The sequence below is a fragment of the Heptranchias perlo genome, chromosome 6 (assembly GCF_035084215.1).
Source record: "Heptranchias perlo isolate sHepPer1 chromosome 6, sHepPer1.hap1, whole genome shotgun sequence".
Taxonomy (NCBI): domain Eukaryota; kingdom Metazoa; phylum Chordata; class Chondrichthyes; order Hexanchiformes; family Hexanchidae; genus Heptranchias; species Heptranchias perlo.
In genome coordinates this window covers 59,387,002-59,406,095 of record NC_090330.1, presented here as the reverse complement: position 1 = coordinate 59,406,095, position 19,094 = coordinate 59,387,002, and the positions used below count along the sequence as shown (strand labels likewise).

Sequence of the window (19,094 nt, the reverse complement as noted above, 5' to 3'; positions counted from 1 at the left end):
AAACGACAGATCATGGGGAGGTGTTCAAAAAGAATTTACCGTGATACAGAACCAGTTATACCCCCAAGGGGCAAGAATTCTACTTGCCAAAAAAAAAGCCATGGACGCCAAAAAAAAACAGCCATGGACGACAAAAGAGGTAAGGGACAACATAAAACTAAAAGAAACAGCACAGATCCTGGCGACTGGGAGAGATACAAAGAACAGCAAAGGGTGACAAAACAGATAGTAAGAGCTACAAAAAGGGAGTATGAAAAGAAAATTGCAAGGGATATCAAAATCAAGACAAGATTTTTTTTTAACAATTATATTAGGAAAATAAGGGTGGTCAAGAGCAATATGGGCCCCTTAAAAACTGATATTGGTGATATTATAAATGAAAATAAGGAAATGGCAGACATGTTAAATAATTACTATGCGTCAGTATTTACAGTAGAGAACGAGGGTAGCATGCCAGACACCCCAAGGAAACTAATTTTGAATCAAGGATGGGGACTCACCATAAATAACGTAAGTAAATTAACAGTAATGAAGAAAATAATGGTACTAAAGAGTGACAAATCCCCAGGACCAGATGGCTTCCATCCCAGGGTTTTAAAGAAAGTAGGTGAGAACGTTGCCAATGCCCTAACTTTAATCTTCCAAAGTGCTCTCGATTCAGGAATCATTCCTATAGATTGGAAAATTGCACATGTCCCTCCGCTATTTAAGGTGAGAGGGGGAAACCAGGGAGTTATAGACCTGTTAGCCAATCATCCGTTGTTGGGAAATTACTAGAGTCTATAATTAAGAATAGAGTGACTGAACACCTTAAATTTTCAGCTGATCAGAAACAGCCAGCATGGATTTGTAAAGGGTAGGTCATGCCTGACGAACCTGATTGAATTTTTTGAAGAGGTGACTAAAGTAGGGGACAGGGGAATGTCTATGGATGTTATTTATATGGACGCCCAGAAGGCATTCAATAAAGTCCCTCATAAGAGACTGCTAGGTAAAACTGAAGCTCATGGAATTGAGGGCAAATTATTGACCTGGTTAGGAAATTGGCTGAGCGGCAGGAGACAGAGAGTAGGGATAATGAACAGGTACTCAAATTGGCAGGATGTGACTAGTGGTGTCCCACAGGGATCTGTGTTGGGGCCTCAACTATTCATTGTACTGATTAACGACTTAGAAGACGGGATAGAGAGCCACATATCCAAGTTTGCCAATGACACAAAGATAAACAGCACTGTAAGCAGTGTAGATGGAAGCATAAAATTACAGAGAGACATTAATAGATTAAGTGAATGGGCAAAATTGAGGCAAATAGATTTCAATGTAGGCAAATGTGAGGTCATCCACTTTGGACCAAAAAATGATAGATCAGTGTACTTTCTAAATGGTGAAAAGCTTGAAACAATGGTGGTCCAAAGAGACTTAGAGGTCCATGTACATAGATCATTAAAATGTCATGCACAGGTAAAGAAAATAATCGAAAAGGATAATGCAATGCTGGCCTTTATATCTAGAGGACTAGAATACAAGAGGGTAGAAGTTATGTTACAGCTATACAGAGCCCTGGTTAGACCACACCTAGAGTTCTGTGTTCAGTTCTGGGCACCGCATCTTGGGAAGGATATAGTGGCCTTGGAGGGAGTGTAGCGTAGATTTACTAGAATGACACCTGGATGCACGGGTTAAATTACGAGGCGAGAATATACAAACTAGGGTTGTATTCCCTGGAATTTAGAAGATTAAGGGGCGATTTGAGGCAATTTCCAAGATATTAAGGGGAATTGATAAGGTAGAGAGAGAAACTATTTCTGCTGGTTAGGGAGTCTAGGACTAGGGGACATAGCCTAAAAATTAGAGCCAGGACTTTCAGGCGTGAAGTTAGGAAACATTTCTACCGCGAAGGGTGGGGGGGGTAGAAGTTTGGAACTATCTTCCGCAAATGGCAATTGATGCTAGCTCAATTGTTAATTTTAAATCTGAGATTGACAGATTTTTGTTAACCAAAGGTATTAAGGGATATGGGGCCAAGGCAGGTATATGGAGTTAGGTCACAGATCAGCTACGATCTCAATGAACGGCAGAACAGGCTCGAGGGGCTAAATGGCCTACTCCTGTTCCTATGTTCCCTTGCTGCTGAATCTATCCTACTGCAGGATGGTTTTGCCAAGGTAACTGGCATGTGAGATTTATAGATATAAAGTTAAATTTGCATCAGGCCAGGATTTTCCCAAAGCGCAGGTTAGGTCTATACAGGCCAGTAATGGCAGGATAGGATTCAACTGCTGCTGAAATACTTGCCATTGCTGGCACTCTGGTTTGGATGCATCAGGCAAAACCCTCTCAGGATTACTGAGGTCTCTGACGCAACTGATATTGTTTTATTTACTTCACAATATTTCTGTTGATGCTGTAGGGAAGTTCAGCATCTCAGCCCCTCCTCAGTACCTCCCAACAGCTCAACTAACTTACTATGCAGAGACTGGAAGGCATGAAAGATATCAAATATGAATTTCCAGATGGACAAAACTAGAATCTAAGCTAGGCTTTCTGTAAATTTGAAACTTAAAAAATAATCACTTCAACAAACCTTGATTATGTTGCACCACTTCTGTCTGTGTATTGCAGTTTCTATCCAACACTTTTTTATACTCAGCTGTGTCCTTGGAGAGACGTTTCAAGTTTTCCTCTGCTTGTGTTCGCTCCAGCTCCAACCTGCGAATCTTCTCTTGAAGATTTCTTAATGCTGAAAGTACCGCTAAAATAAACCAGAAGCAAAAATGTGGATGGTAAATTTTGATAGTTATATTCAACTATACATTAGAAATTGAAGTTAAATTTGTCTAAGCAAGCTGTAACATATACTGATTGTAAGATCTCATAAAAAAGATTCAGAGTCCGGTGGTATGGTAATTTTAGGTGAACTTTATTACAGTACTTCAGTCATGGTGGTCAGCAAACGTGACAGCTAATAATTCTCTATCACTGATCCATAAAAATTAAGCTTCTTAGAGCCTACGTATGCAAAGTGTTCCAAAAGGTGCACTTCTTGTGCGTTACGTGTCAATTCTAAATTAGATGAACTCCAGACAAGAATGTAATGATTTATAGATCCATTCCCTATAGGGTTTGCAGTCAATTTTTGCATTATAACATAGCATGCTATTTGTTCATTCTTATAGTTTTATCTTCCAAGGACAAAAGACCACATCCAGGAATGGCATTTGCCTTGCCCTAGGGCCCTACATTTTACTAGACATACTGATGTGTTGTACAAACACACAAGCAGTTGGGCTCGCCCTTGCATGACTATTGGTAGGGAAGCTCCTGTGGTGCTGCATAATATGAGGCAGAGTGAAGTGTGTGATCAGGGTCAGAGATTCCCCTTCAAGCTGCACAGTTTACAAGTTCTGGAGTCAAGCACATTTGTGTGTCGGCAGTCTGAACAGAGTGCTGAGTCCTGCTGGCTGGAACCGCTAGGGGCCCTGATTGACTCGGGGCTCCAAGCAATTGCACAGGTTGCATGGTCCTAATGCCGCCCTAGCCAAATTACAAGAATGGGGGTGTACAATTAGATTCCATTCAGCATGCACTTTCAATTGAAATTAAAGAGTCTAACAACTGTTCACTTAGCATTTATAGTAACTACAGTATTTAAATATACATACAATTGAAATGTCATAGATTGATATAGTTTAGTAGTATTGTTACAGTATATCTTAATTTAACAGCAAGGCCTATCAACTGCAATTCAGAAATCTACTGAAATGCATATACCAGGAGATTAATTAAATTACTTTTAAAGTGGGCTAACTTATTTTGTAAACAAATGTGACACCCAATTTGTGCACAGAATGGTCTTACAACAGTAAATACAGGAAGATAGGAAGAGGAGCAGGCCAGTTAACCCCTCGAGCCTATTCTGCCATTCAATTATATAATAGATGATCTGTACCTGAACTTAATTTTTCCGCCTTTTCTCCATGTCCCTTAATACCCTTACCCAACCAAAATCTATCTCAGTCTTGAAAATTTCTTGGTGGGGTTGGGGGGGGGGGGGTGGAATTCCAGATTTCCACTACCCTGTGTGAAAAAGTGCTTCCTGATTTCACTCCTGAATGGCCTGACTAATTTTAAGCTTGTGACCCCTTGTTCTGGATTCTCACATCAGAAGAAATAGTTTCTCTATACCTACGCTATTGAATCCCGTTATCATTTTAAACACCTTGATTAGATCACCCCCCAACCTTCTAAACTCAACAGAATACAGGCCACATTTATGCAACCTGTCCTGATAATTTAACCCTTCAAACCCTAGAATCATTCTGGTGAATCTGTTATACCTCCTCCAAGGCCAATATTTCCTTCCTGAGGTTCAGTGCCTAAAACTGAATGCAGTGCTCCAGATGGAGTCTGACCAAAGCACTGCACAACTCAAGCATCACTTCCTCTATGTAATCCAAACCTCTTGAGATAAAGGCCAATATTCCATTAGCCCGTTTGATTACGTTTTGTACCTAGGCACTAGCTTTTAGTGATTTCTGTACATGGACACCTAAATCCCTTTGCTTCTCCATGGTTCCTAGTCTCTCACCATTGAGAAAGTATTCTGATTTTTTTTTCAAATTCAAAGTGGATGACCTCACACTTCCCCATATTGAACTCCACCTGCCATAATTTTGCCAACTCACTTAGTCAATGTCTCTTTGTAACATCCTGCTCTCATCTACACAACTTATTGTGCCTTCTAAATTAGTATTATCTGCAAACTTGGATATGCAACTCTCTATTGCTTCATCCAAGTCAATATATATATTTGGTAAAAAGCTGAGGTCCCAGTACAGCTCCCTGGGGAACATCACTTGTCACATCCTGCCCATCAAAAAACCAATTACCAAACCCTGTCACATGGTGACCTTCAATTCCATGTGCTTTCATTTTTGCTAATAATCTCTTGAGAAGGTGATAAATGAGCAGCTAATCTGTTTTTGGTGGTGTTGGTTGAGGGAAGAATGTTGGCCAGTATACAAGGGGAATGGAGTTTTTATAGTGTGTTCAGGGCTCCTTTCTTATTTATATTAATGATTTGGATGAGAATTTAGGAGGCATGGTTAGTAAGTTTGCAGATGACACCAAGATTGGTGGCATTGTGGACAGTGAAGAAGGTTATCTAGGATTGCAACGGGATCTTGATAAATTGGGCCAGTGGGCCGATGAATGGCAGATGGAGTTTAATTTAGATAAATGTGAGGTGATGCATTTTGGTAGATCGAATCGGGCCAGGACCTACTCCGTTAATGGTAGGGCGTTGGGGAGAGTTATAGAACAAAGAGATCTAGGAGTACAGGTTCATAGCTCCTTGAAAGTGGAGTCACAGGTGGATAGGGTGGTGAAGAAGGCATTCGGCATGCTTGGTTTCATTGGTCAGAACATTGAATACAGGAGTTGGGATGTCTTGTTGAAGTTGAACAGGACATTAGTAAGGCCACACTTGGAATACTGTGTACAGTTCTGGTCACCCTATTATAGAAAGGATATTATTAAACTAGAAAGAGTGCAGAAAAGATTTACTAGGATGCTACCGGGACTTGATGGTTTGACTTATAGGGAGAGGTTAGATAGACTGGGACTTTTTTCCCTGGAGAGTAGGAGGTTTAGGGGTGATCTTATAGAAGTCTATAAAATAATGAGGGGCATAGATAAGGTAGAGAGTCAAAATCTTTTCCCAAAGGTAGGGGAGTCTATAACAAGGGGACATAGATTTAAGGTGAGAGGGGAGAGATACAAAAGGGTCCAGAGGGGCAATTTTTTCACTCAAAGGGTGGCGAGTGTCTGGAACGAGCTGCCAGAGACAGTAGTAGAGGCGAGTGCAATTTTGTCTTTTAAAAAGCATTTGGACAGTTACATGGGTAAGATGGGTATAGAGGGATATGGGCCAAGTGCAGGCAATTGGGACTAGCTTAGTGGTATAAACTGGGCGACATGGACATGTTGGGCCGAAGGGCCTGTTTCCATGTTGTAACTTCTGTGATTCTATGATACGTAAGAAGCCCAAGAGAGGAATCATTGCTGAATCTGGTAATGGGAAATGAACCAGAGCAGGTAAGAGAAGTAGCATTGGGGAACATCTAGGCAATAGTGATCACAACATAATAAGGTTTAAAATAATGACTGAGAAAGACATAAGTAGGACAAAGATCAAAATAATAGATTGGAAAAAGATAATTTTGAGGTGATGAGAATGGAACTAGGGCAGGTAAACTGGAAAAAAATGTTGACAAAGAGATAGAACAGCAGTGGGAAATACTTAAAAAGATGATCAACAGAGTTCAGGAGAAACATATTCCGAAAAAAACAAGAAACTTGATAATAAATGAAAAATCATGGATGATATGTGTAAAACTGAAAATAAAGAAAAAGGCATAACTAAGTACATAGAAAATAAAGGAGGATGACAAAAGAGGTTAGGAAAGATGTCAAAAAAATTAGGAAACCAAAGAGGAACTACAAAATTAAATTATCAAGGAATATAAAAAGTGAAGTACTTTACAGACACATAAATAACTAAAGAAAAATCACGATAGGGCATCTAAGGGATGCACAAGATAAACTCACAGAGAAATGGCAGGAATACTGATTAGTTATTTTGCCTCAGTATTTACCAGGGAGACTACTAACAAGGTGGACATGACATCAGAAGAGATCAAAAAAGATATAAAGACATTTAAGATAAAAAAGGGGAAATAAATGATAAACTAATCAAACTTAGAGGATAAAACACCTGGTCCGGATGGATTGCATCCGCAAATATTAAGTTAGGGAAGAGATAGCAGAGGCACAATTACATCTATATAAAAATTCATTAGAAAAGGGAATAATGCCAGAGGACTGGTGGACAGCTAATGTGATTCCAATATTTAAAAAAAAGGGAGCTAGAACAAGACCAGGGAACAATAGATCAGTTAGTTTAACGTCATGGTAGGAAAGATAATGGGATCTTTAGTCAAAGATGTAATAGAAAAACATCTAGAAACTGAAACTTTAATAAAGAATAGTCAGCACGGATTTCAAAAGGGAAAGTCATGCTTGACCAACCATATTGAATTCTTTGAAGTAACAAAGTGTAGACAAGAGTAATGCAGTAGATGCAATATATTTGGATTTTCAAAAGGTCTTCAACACGGTACTGCATGGTAGGCTCATGACTAAGGTCAGGGCATGTGGAGTCAGGGGACAAGTAGCAGAATGGATAGCAAGCTGGCTACAAAACAGAAAATGGAGTAGGGATTAAGGGTAGTTACTCAGACTGGTAAAAGGCAGGAAGTGGTGTTCCATAAAGGATCAGTGCTGGGACCACCGTTGTTCACTATTTACATAAACGATTTGCAGATGACACCAAATTGGGGGATCTAGTTAATACGGAGGAAGACTGCAACAAAATACAAGGCAACATTAATAAACTTGCAGAATGGGCATGTAATTGGCAAATGAATTTCAATATAGATAAGTGTGAGGTGGTGCATTTTGGTAGGAAGAATAAGGAGGCCACATACCCCTTGGAAAATAAGAGTCTAAAAGTGGTAGAGGAGCAAAGGGGGACAGATACACAAAATCACAAAGTAGCAACGCAGGTTAATAAGACCATAAAAAAGCAAACAAAGCACTGGGGTTCATTTCTAGAGGAATGGAATTGAAAAGCAGAGAAGTTATGTTAAACTTGGAAAGAACCTTGGTTAGATCACATTTAGAGCACTGTGAACAGTTTTGGTCTTCATATTCTAAAAATAGATATAGAAGCACTGGAGAAAGTGCAAAAAAGATTTACAAGGATGATACTAGAACTGAGGTTATACCTATCAGGAAAGATCGAATAGGCTAGGGCTTTTCACTAGGAAAGAAGGCTGACAGGAGCCCTGATAGAGGTCTTTAAGATTATGAAAGGGTTTGATAGGGTAGATGTAGAGAAGATGTTTCCACTTGTGGGGAGACCAAAACTAGGGGACATAAATACAAGATAGTCACGAATAAATCCAATAGGGAATTCAGGAGAAATTTCTTTAGCCAGAGAGTGGTTAGAATGTAGAACTCGCTATCACAAGGAGTAGTTGAGGCAAATAGCATCGATGCACTTAAGGGGAAGCTAGATAAACACAAGGGAGAATGGAATAGAAAGTTATGTTAGATGAAAACGGGTGGGAGGAGGCTTGTGTGGAGCATATTCACCGGCATAGACAACTTGGGTCGAATGGCTGTGCATTCTATGTAATTCTATATAATCCGTTCCTCTTTTACAAATAATGCCATGGTGCCTTTTACATCTACTTGGAACAGGCAGACACTGCGTCGGACTTACTGTCACATCTGTAACAATAACACTTCTGACAAAATAACACTGCCATAATCCTGCACTGAAGCCTAAATTGTGTGCTCAAGTTCTGGATTGGGTCTCGGACCCAAACCGAGCCAAGCTGAAACAAAATGAAGGTCCAATTTAATTTTTCATTGGCCAAGTTGTTTGTGGACAGGAGAGTCTCTAGCAACATTACACAATAGTATTGTAGTACCATACAGGTTTACAGCACAAAACAAGGTCATTTGACTCATTTAGCAAAATTCATCTGCACCAAATTGGTACTGATCTAGATGACAAAATGAAAATTAATTAGAGAGATTCAGGTTAAGATTTTGCTACCTATTAGGATGCAAATAACAATATTGAGTAAATGAGTCACAGCTGGCCTCAACTGAAACCAAATACAGTTGATTTAATTAATTTTTTATACTATCTTGATTACACACCTCTACTGTTACTCTCTGGATATGCAACAACAGGCTTATCTGGGGACCGTCTCAGGTCAGCATTAAGGAAGGGCTTGTCCATTGGGTACGTAGAAAATGATGGTATGGCTGAGGTGTCAGATATCGGTAATACTCGAAAACTTCCATCCAAACAGGGCTGCAGCTAGAATGAAAATGCAATTGTAACATATTAACTCATTGCTGGGAAATAATTACACCTGACTGTGTAGGGTGTGATTTGAATGTATGGAGTTAGGTTATATACTACAGCAATGTGATACTTGATTTTTTTTCTGGTAACATACCTATGAGTACTACTATATCCCTGATAGAGTTCTGCAGATCAACTATACCTATCAATTGTATTATGAATGCAAGCAATTATAACAATGTGACAGAGGCTATGCTGCTTGATAAATTGTGCTGCAACATTAAAAATTGTATCTATAGAATCAGTTTCTTAGTCTTTTAACTGCTGGCAACCTTAAACGTTAGTTCATTATAAGCAGAAGACAGGATGGCAGCAACCACCTGTCACTCCCCTTTACTGCATGTGCACAGCAAGTGATTTTAGAAAACCCCACAAGCCCAATTTATATCAATGAGTTCACAAACTCCTGCACATCACCTTACACAGTGTAAAGGTCTTTTCACAGCAAGCTTGAACTTTCATAATCCAGAAGAAAGAGAGGGGCTAAGTGACATTAAGCTGATGCATATGATTTATAGACCACAAGCAAAATATAGATTGCATCCCATGGCTGCTCCACAGGCAGACTCATTCTACCACACATCATCCAAGTGCTGTACAATGGGTACATTTTAAATACAATCTATTTCACATGATCTGACCCATTGAATAAAGCATGAAAATAAATTTTCACACCATCATCAAACAACTATCAACAATTCACTATCAATAAAGAAAGTCATGGGATTTTTACATCCTCCTGAAGAAGCAGACAAGACATCCATTTAAAATGCAACTTGAAAGAAGCATTAACAATGTAGTATTTCCTTATTACTACACTAGAATACAAACCTAAATTATGTGCTCAAATCATGAAATGGGGCCTGAACCCACAATCTACTGACACAGAAGTGAATGTTATCATTAAGCCAAGTTTACAGTTATAATACAGCATTTCCAAAGCCTTTTAACTAGATAATCTGCAGGGTCCCTCACCATGCAGTGGGGTGTGTCAGATGATTTTTAATTTTAGGGTTCTAATTTTTAAAGAAAGAACACTGATTTCGTAGCCAACACTGCAAATGCAAAGCGAAGTAGCTCCTTTAGGCAACTGTATTGGCCTACAAATACCAGAATAGCAAAATATTTCAAGGACACCAAACCAAGGTAGATCCCTCACACTTCAACAATCTGGCAGGCAAGTGCACCACAAAGGGAAAGACGTTTGGTCATTGAAACTTCTTTCTAAAACAACGGTATAACATCTCAAATCGTTAAGGACTGCAAGAAGTGGGAAATAGGAGTGTTTCAGAAACTGTAAAACAGGCTGAGTACCCTCCACAACTCAGACATTAAAATTGTACCATTATCACGAGTCCTCACGTGTATTTAGTTTCTTTATGGGCAATAAGGCAGGAGAGTACAATATAAAAAAAAAGTTGGGCACAATCTAACAGGAGCAAGGACCCGGCCCAGTACCCTGGAGTCAGGCAGGGGCTCGCCCTGAATGCCCCCTTTCACCTTAAACCCCTTATCATCCCAATTCACAGTAATATAATGAATGAGAACCTCACCCTTTCGTTCTTGTAAACTGCTGCCATGTCTGAATGGGATTTTATTTAGCGAGCCGAAGCGGCCAGGGCCAGAAGTGAGAAAGCCAGCGCGCGTACCGGAAGAGCCATCAGAACCGAACCGACATCATTTCAAAGCAGCTCCAGCGCGAGCCTCGACTCAACTTCAACAACTGGCGTCGAGTAGGCGGAGCCGGCAGGCACCTCCCAGTTACCTCATAGGCTGGGATGTGTGACTGACAGCCTAACGAGCCATTCGGAGCCGTCCATCATCACGTGATCAGCTTTAAAAGTGCGGTTAATTAACCAATTAGAAGAGGTGAGTCGTAATGTAATTATTAATACCAATGGAAACCTATTGGCAGGGAAAACTGCCGTGCAAGTAAATGAGTATCACAACAATAAACAGAAAATAGGAGCTGGAGTAGGCCATTCGATGGTGACACTGAACCGCATGACGTTCTAAGTATTGTAATTTTTTCTGTAAATGCGGAGGTACAATCTTTATCCTCAGCATCGTTCGCTGCTGCATTCGTCACGTGATTTTGGGTCTAATCAGGCGGCGCTCCGACGTAGGCCTTGGGAGCTTTTCAGATTAATTTTTTCAAGTTTGGTTGCGCGGCAGGAACAGTTACTCCCCTCGCGTGCAATGGCATCCAACTGTCAGTTTCCATTGGTGGCCGCGCGCGGATGAAGCCGTCTTCTGACTGGCTGCAGCAGTTCGAGCGTTTCATCACATCGCCGCATGGAGTGTTTCTATTGGCTGAGGTCGAGTTGCGTTCGTCAGCGTCCGGTTCCGATGTCGCCTATCCGTGCGGTGTGACGCCGGGAGGTCAGATTCTTTATATTATTCTTTATTTTGTTTATCGCTTTAAAAAAATATATATTTTCTCCCGTCCCTCAAAGTCCGTGTTTTTTTTTGTATGTGTGAAGAAACCAGTCGAGGTGTTGAAGTCTGACGGCGGGCGGTTGCGGCTATTGATTGGTATTTGAAATAATGGCCGCGCTTTACGCTTGTACGAAATGCCACCAACGGTACCCGTTCGAGGACCTCTCTCAGGGCCAGCAGCTTTGTAAGGTTTGTAGTAAACATCAGCTCCTCCTTGCCGGAGGCAGACAGTTACTCCGCTGTTTATGTAATTTGCGCCGAATTTATCAGCTCCGATATCCGGCAAAGGACACCCCGCTCGGTGTCGCCAATCGGGACCGTGTTTCTCAGTCAGCAGGCGGTGCTCAACACGGAAGAGGAACGGATAACCTGCAGTGGGAGCAGAGAAGGGGGGAAAAGTTTTACTTTGAACCCGTGACTTGCATTTAAACTGTGACAGCTGCATCTGATTTCTCCCCCCCCCCCCCCGGTGTAACCAGGTAGAGCTTAGGTTCGGCCTAGTTTATAAAGTTTTAAAGCTTCTAAGAGCTTCTCTCCTTTCTGTGTCCTGTTGCCACTTCGTCCATCGATTAGTTTAAAAGTGTAAAAGAAATTCAAGTCTGCTAACTTAAATGACTTTTTCTGCCTTTCCCCGAGAAAAAGTTCCAAAACTACATGAACTTGTGCCTATAATAAAAATCCGTGCAAGGATAGAATTCACATTAACTTTTAAAATGGTCTGAAGAATCATGAATTGTTTATCCTTCCATCTAAATTGATCAAGTAAAAGTAATGAGGTTTATGACAATGTCTTCTATTGAAAAATCTAGATGAGGAAAAAGTGATTTAGTATTTTGTCTAAATTCAAATATCTAGATCACTGATCTAAAAAATTATTCACTTCCTCTCTGTTCAGAATCCAGACCTTATGTCTGTAAAGTCTAGTCTTGTTTTAATCCCAACCATAGAGCCGCATAACTTTAGTTGTTGGATTTATCATAGAATCTTACAGCACAGAAGGAATCCATTTAACCCATCGCTCTTATTCCCACTCTCTTTCCCTATAGCCCTGCAAATGTTTCCTCTTTCTATCCAATTCCCTTTTGAAAGTCACTGTTGAATATGCTTCCAACATCCTTTCAGGCTGTGCATTCAGATCATAACAAGCCACTGTGTTAAAAAATAAATAAATACAATCCCATCTCTCCTCTGGTTCTTTTGCCAATTGTCTTCAATCTGTCCCCTCTGGTTACCGACCCACCCATCAGTGGGAACAGTTTCTCCTTATTTACTCTATCCAAACCCCACATAATTTTGAACCCCTCTATTAAATCTCCCCTTAACCTTCTCTGCTCTAAGGAAAATAATCCCAGCTTCTCTAGTCTCTCCACTTAACTGAAGTTCCTCATCCCTGGTATAATTCTGGTAAATCTCCTCTGCACCCTTTACAAGGTGTTGACATCCTTCCTAAGTGTAGTGTCCAGAATTGGACACAATACTTCATCTGAGGCCTAACCAGTGATTTATATAAAAAAAATAACTTCCTTGCTTTTGTAGTCTGCCTCTATTTATAAAGCCAAAAATCCCATATGTTTTTAACAGCTTTATCAACTTGTCTTGCCACCTTCAAAGATTGTTTGATCCTTTTTGTTTCTCTGTCAATTTTCATTATGTATTTATTTGTATTACATTACATGACCGGCTGTTTTACTTTCAGCTTTAGGAGGATTTGTAAGAACTTGACTAATGGCTTAGACTTTAACATATCCAGACCTACAATAAATAACATCTCAACTTCCATGTTCTTTTCCTTTCCAAAGAGAATTGTATGCTCCCTCAAGCTATCTTCACAGCACAAGGTTCAAAGGCAGAACATGCTTTTATTTGCTCATCACTGGACCCTTCTAAAGGATGTGTCCTGAAAAATAATGCTGGGTCCAGTATTGTGACTGGAACTTTTAAGTCTGACCCAGCTTGCTTTATTTGGTTGGTATGGAGCATAAATGCCGGCATAGACCAGTTGGGCTGAAGGGCCTGTTTCTGTGCTGCAGACCCGATGAAAGATCTGTAATGTACAGAATGTAGGAGGGTATATTTCCAAACTGCTTTCTACTTTTTAATGTCAGAAGTTGCAAATACCGCAAGTATCTCTTAGTAAATTTAATGGAGAAATTTATTTCACTGAATTGTCAAATAGTGCTGTGTGTTCTAAATCTGAACACTTGTTTTGCATACTTCTGATTAGCACAAAACATAACTAAAGAGGATTGAGAAATTAAGCATAGTAATGTCTTTTATATTTTCTAAACTGTTCCTAGTTGTATAAATTAGTTATAACTTCCTTTTATTCATTGAAGTAAACATTGTATCTTCTTTCTGACTTCACAATCAAACATGCTTTTACAGTGGCTCAATGTAGTAACGGTGTTTGATAATTATTAATTGCAAAGTGTAGTTGCACACGAGTTCTTGCTTTAAGAATCATCTTGGCCCAAAATAAGTCTTAACATTAACAGTGTTAGGAACTTTGGCCTGGGTTTTTGTGTCTTTACTGCCCAATCTTATAATGGATTTACTTGGTATTTGCCAAATCCTGTTTTAATGATCCAGCCTGTGCGGGTGGCTCGTGTGGAGCATAAATGTCGGCACACACCAGTTGGGCCAAATGGCCTGTTTCGTGCTGTAGACTCGATGAAATTACTGCCAGTATTGATAATTGGGGGAACACGGTGGTGAAGTTCCTGTCCTTGTGTCTGCATATATATGCATATGAAGGAATGAAAAGAAGGGTAATCATAAAGGAGAGAAAAAGGTTTGCATTTATATTGTGCCTTTCGTATGCTCGGGACATCCCAGCTAATTACTTTTAAAGTGTCGTCACTTGTTTTGCAGGCAAACAGCAGTCGGAGAATGATGCGGGTTCAGGGTTAGGGCAGGGGGAGCCTTTGGGGAGGTTTGGCTTGGTGGGCAAGGGGAAGGGGGTTGCAGCAGAGCTAACTGAACGGATGGCCTCAGTCTTGGTGATAATGAAGTCCGTGAGTTGCTTGCCTTTTGGAGGTGGAGGGGGCAGGTGCAGGGGAGTGGAGAGGGGTTTAAGGATATAGTTGGTGGTGATCGGGACTATGGGAGTAGAGAAAATACTCTTCGGTTTTTCATTTGAATTGTGCATTTTTTTTTGCTAGTACACTGGGCAGGCCAAACTTATTGTACACCACATCAGATGCAATTGATGCATGCATATGGAAGAGGTGTGCCAGAACCAAACCTGTACAACTTGGTTAAAATCACATTTCTTTTCATGGAATTGTGCAGGTGGGCAAGTTTTGTGGTGAAAAATCAATAAAATCCAATCTGTGGATTTTTAAAAACTGTGAAAGCAAAGTAGCTTGTGTATCATCTGTATAGCAGTCCCCACTTTAGGGCACTTCTTTGTGCCACAGTGTTTTTACATGCAATTAAAGCATGATCATGTGCATTTCAGTACTTATTATTAAATAACCTTTTCACCAGCTCAGTTCAATGGCTGGAGAGGGAATTCTGTGATAACCATTTGAAGTATGGTTCTTTTGTGAGAGATGTCAAGCTACTTTTTGACTTGCACAGTTGTAGTATGTCCTTGGAGAGTTTTTTAAGTCAGCCTAGATTACAGTCTATTTGTAATTCAAAGTTACTTGATTCAAATTATCTGATTTAAATTTTGTTGTACACTACATTCCTACTTTCCTGTGTGATTTATATTGCTTAACTCGAATTACTGGATAATTCAAATTTATTTAGTGCAAAAATAGCTTTGAATTATCAAGAGTAGAAGGTATTGCTTCCTCCAGCCTATTCCTGGAGTGATCTATCCCCTTAAAGGTAACTTTTTTTTGTTCAAACTCCTAAATTACTAGGTATCGATGTGACAAATTGAAAGTAATGAACAATGGAAACTTCTTTTTCTATCTACACCCACCACTGGGGGATAATTCAGTGGATTTAAGAGTTACTTGTTCAATTTGATGAGCATCGACGTCTGTGGGATGTTTTTCTTTTGACATTGAAAATTTCAGAAAACTTTCTTGATGAAGTAGCATTTTCATTCTGTAGCATCTCTAGATCAATGAACTGCTTTGGTAATGGAGTTTTAAATATGTTGGATTATATTAGACTGACTACTTTGTATTTCTGCCATACAGGAGTGTCGGATAGCGCATCCAGTAGTCAAATGTACATACTGCAGAACTGAATTCCAACAAGAAAGGTACAGTCATTATGATATGCTTTCATTTAGTTTTGTAATCTTTGAAATCTTGAATGTTTTTGAATTATGGGTTTCTTATTTTGTGCAGCAAAACCAACACAATATGCAAGAAATGTGCACAGAATGTGAAGCAGTTTGGAACAGTAAGTTGACGCAGCATTTTATTTTGACATTTCAATAGCTAATGCAGCTGCTAGGATTTTGAAAAACTTAATGGAACAGTATGCCTTAATTGTGTTTCTGGTGGTATAGTTATTAATATAGCAGTATCAGTAGTAAAATCTCTATAAATTTAGATAGAGTAGTCCTGCTGCTATTCCAAAATCCAACTTTTGAGTTTGATCAGGGTAAGCAGACTGTGACTGCTTGATCTTGCTCACTTTTTGTTTCACTTTTTCTTGTTTTTGATTTGCTTTAATTTATTTAGCCCTATTGTGTTAGGTCTACAGGTTGTGTGAGGGAGAGAGAGTAAATCATACTACAAGAATAGCCTATAGTAATCATAGAACAGTTTTACCAGCTAAAGTGTGTGGATAAATTCCACCTCCATCTGCACAAAGCTCAGAGGTACTGGAAGGCTGCTTTTGTCTGCCTTTGAGAAAGTGGAATGGGGAAGGAAGTCAGATGAAACAAAGAAACCTTTCTATTTCATTTTAAACAGGAACTAAATTAATGCTTGGATTGCTGGGCATGTTTAGTGATGTCACTGCAAAATAGATTTCCCCCACACTGCCAATTATTTTCATTTGCAAAGTTATCTCCATGAAACAAAAAAACCATACAGATGACATGATGTAAAAATATTTCTTAAACTCATTTATGGCTGACCTCCCGAATACAATTGTCACTTCGTAGCTTTCAGGGATATTGAGTCTCAGTCACTCGGCACGACTCCTGCGGTTTTTAATATAAATCATTATGTATTGACACCTTTCTTGCTATCACATTTGAGGCTTCATACACTGTCTAATGCAAATTTATAATTTTTTTTGAAGTTTGAAGAAACAAAGGCAGTCATTTGCATTGTACAGGGGAAAACTCTCCAGGAATACAAAATATCAGAGTCTGTCGGCAATCAATTGACCTTTCCACAAACAATACCAGTTTTCTGTTTTTTTAGCCCGAATAGTAAGTAATTAACCTTTGAATAGACTCACCAGGTTTTACTTAACAATGAAACTTTAAAACCTCATAGGGAAACGCATCTACAGTTTAGAAAAAGAATCAGACATTTTGTGTTACATGTATGACAGTGTATTCTTTGACATAACATGATCAGTGCTATGGGAGATCTACTGGAGTGTATGTAACTAGGAAAAATCTAACCTGCATGCGCTTCCTGTCTGCAAACCCTTATTTCATTTTATCTGAAGACTGCGCTCGGTCTTGACTCCTTGTGTGCAATACTAAGGGCGATTGACTAGTACTATTCATTTACATATAACATACATCTGCGCACCCACAAGCCACATTTTGTTACAGTTGCAAAATTATCTTAAAACGCTCAGTGATTCTCAGCTTCAACTGATCAGCATGTTTCTATCTGCAAATTCCTGACCAAACTGCAATTAAATTTCGAGTGACCTCAGGCTGTGCTTAATTATGGCAATTAGATTTTCTGCCTTTAAAGGGATACACCATCTTAACATGTTGGCATGTGTTAAGGTGTTACAATTGGGCCGGAATGGTGAAGTACTCCTTTCACTTTATAATTCATTGGTGCAGCCGCACTTAGAATACTGTGTACGACTCTGGTTGTCACTGAACAAATATCTGAATGCATGAAGCGTTTGTAACAAGATAGATGAATTAATGGCACAAATAGAGATAAATGGATTTGATCTAGTAGCCATTACTGAGATGTGGTTGCAGGGTGACCAAGGTTGGGAACTAAATATTCCAGGGTACTTGACTTTTAGATAAGATAGGCAAAATGGAAAAGGTTGGTGGGGGGGGGGGGGGGGTGGTGGTGTAGCTCTGATAAAGGATGAGGTAAAGAGAGTAATGAGAAAGGCTCTTGGCTCAGAAAATCAGGATTTAGAATCCGTATGGGTGGAGCTAAGAAACAACAAGGGGCAGAAAACACCGGTGGGAGTAGTTTATAGGCCCCCTAACAGTAGTTATAGTGTTGGATAGAGTATAAATCAGGAAATTAGAGGAGCATGTATCAAGGATAATGCAATAATCGTGGGGGACTTCAAATCTTCATATAGACTGGGCAAACAAAATTGGTAAAATGTAGTTTGGAGGACGAGTTCATGGAATGCATTCGAGACAGTTTCCTGGAACAATATGTCGAGGAACCAACAAGGGCACAGGCTATTTTAGATCTAGTATTGTGTAATGAGACAGGGTTAATTAGTAATCTTATAGTAAAGAATCCTCCTGAGGAGAATGATCATAATATGATAAACATACCAGAAATAGAGGGGAACCAAGGGTCTAATAAGAGTGAGGAACTTAAAGTAATTAATAGGAAAAGTACTTGAGAAACTAATAGGACTAAAAGCTGATAAATCCCTTTGACCTGATGGCCTACATCTGAGGGTTCTAAAAGAGGTGGATGCAGAGATAGTGGATGCATTGGTTATGATCTTCCAAAATTCTCTAGATTGGAAGGTAGCAAATGTGACCCCACTATTCAAGGAAGGTAGGAGGGAGAGAGAAAACAGGGAACTACAGGCCGGTTAGCTTGACATCAGTCGTCGGGAAAATGCTGGAATCCATTATTAAGGAAGTGTTAACATGGCACTTAGAAAATCATAATATGATTAGGCAGAGTCAGCATGGTTTTATGAAAAGGAAATCGTGTTTGACAAATCTATTAGAGTTTCATGAGGGTGTAACTGGCAGGGTAGGTAGTATATTTGGATTTTCAAAAGGCATTCGATAAGGTGTCACACGAGGTTGTTACCCCCAATCCCATGAGCCCTAATTTTGTGTACTATATTAGCATGGATTGAGGATTGGTTAACTGACAGAAAACAGAGTAGGAATCAACGGTCATTTTCGAATTGGCAGGCTGTAACTAGTGGGGTGCCACAAGGATCAGTGCTTGGGCGTCAGCTATTTACAATATATATTAATGACTTAGATGAAGGGACCTAGTGTAATGTATCCAAGTTTGCTGATGATACAAAGCTAGGTGGGAAAGTAAGGTGTGAGGAGGACAGAGTCTGCAAAGGGATGCAGACAGATTAAATGTTTGGGCAAGAATATGGGGAAATGTGAAATTATCCATTTTGCTAGGAAGCAAAGAAAAGCAGAATGTTTTTAAAAGGTGCCAGACTAGTTGGTATTGAGTGTGATTTGGGGGACCTTGTGCACTAATCACAGAAAGTTAACATGCAGGTACAGCAAACAATTGGGAAAGCAAATGGTATGTTGGCCTTCATTGCAAAGGGGTTGGAGTATAAGAATGAGGAAGTC

At 39.7% G+C, this 19,094-nt stretch overlaps 2 protein-coding genes across 8 annotated transcripts in view; one reads left to right on the top strand and one right to left on the bottom strand.

Annotated features, from left to right (window-relative positions):
* LOC137323023 (centrosomal protein of 57 kDa-like) overlaps window positions 1-11,124 on the bottom strand; it is a 39,393-nt gene extending 28,269 nt beyond the window's left edge. The window contains exons 1-3 of one of the 3 annotated variants that reach the window (XM_067986370.1): window positions 10,558-11,124; window positions 8,794-8,956; window positions 2,585-2,752 (exon numbers count right to left, since the gene is read on the bottom strand). In XM_067986370.1, coding sequence (XP_067842471.1) covers window positions 2,585-2,752; window positions 8,794-8,956; window positions 10,558-10,584 — 358 coding nt within the window. In that variant the 5' untranslated portion in view covers window positions 10,585-11,124. The remainder of the gene's footprint in view (window positions 1-2,584; window positions 2,753-8,793; window positions 8,957-10,557) is intronic. The other 2 variants (XM_067986368.1, XM_067986369.1) reach the window with 2 other exon arrangements.
* The window catches only part of fam76b (family with sequence similarity 76 member B), a 44,754-nt gene continuing 36,568 nt past the window's right edge, over window positions 10,909-19,094 (top strand). For 2 of the 5 annotated variants that reach the window (XM_067986374.1, XM_067986371.1), the window contains exons 1-4: window positions 10,911-11,386; window positions 11,488-11,632; window positions 15,601-15,665; window positions 15,754-15,808. In XM_067986374.1, coding sequence (XP_067842475.1) covers window positions 11,552-11,632; window positions 15,601-15,665; window positions 15,754-15,808 — 201 coding nt within the window. In that variant the 5' untranslated portion in view covers window positions 10,911-11,386; window positions 11,488-11,551. Of the gene's footprint in view, window positions 11,387-11,487; window positions 11,633-15,600; window positions 15,666-15,753; window positions 15,809-19,094 lie in introns of all 5 variants that reach the window. The other 3 variants (XM_067986375.1, XM_067986373.1, XM_067986376.1) reach the window with 2 other exon arrangements.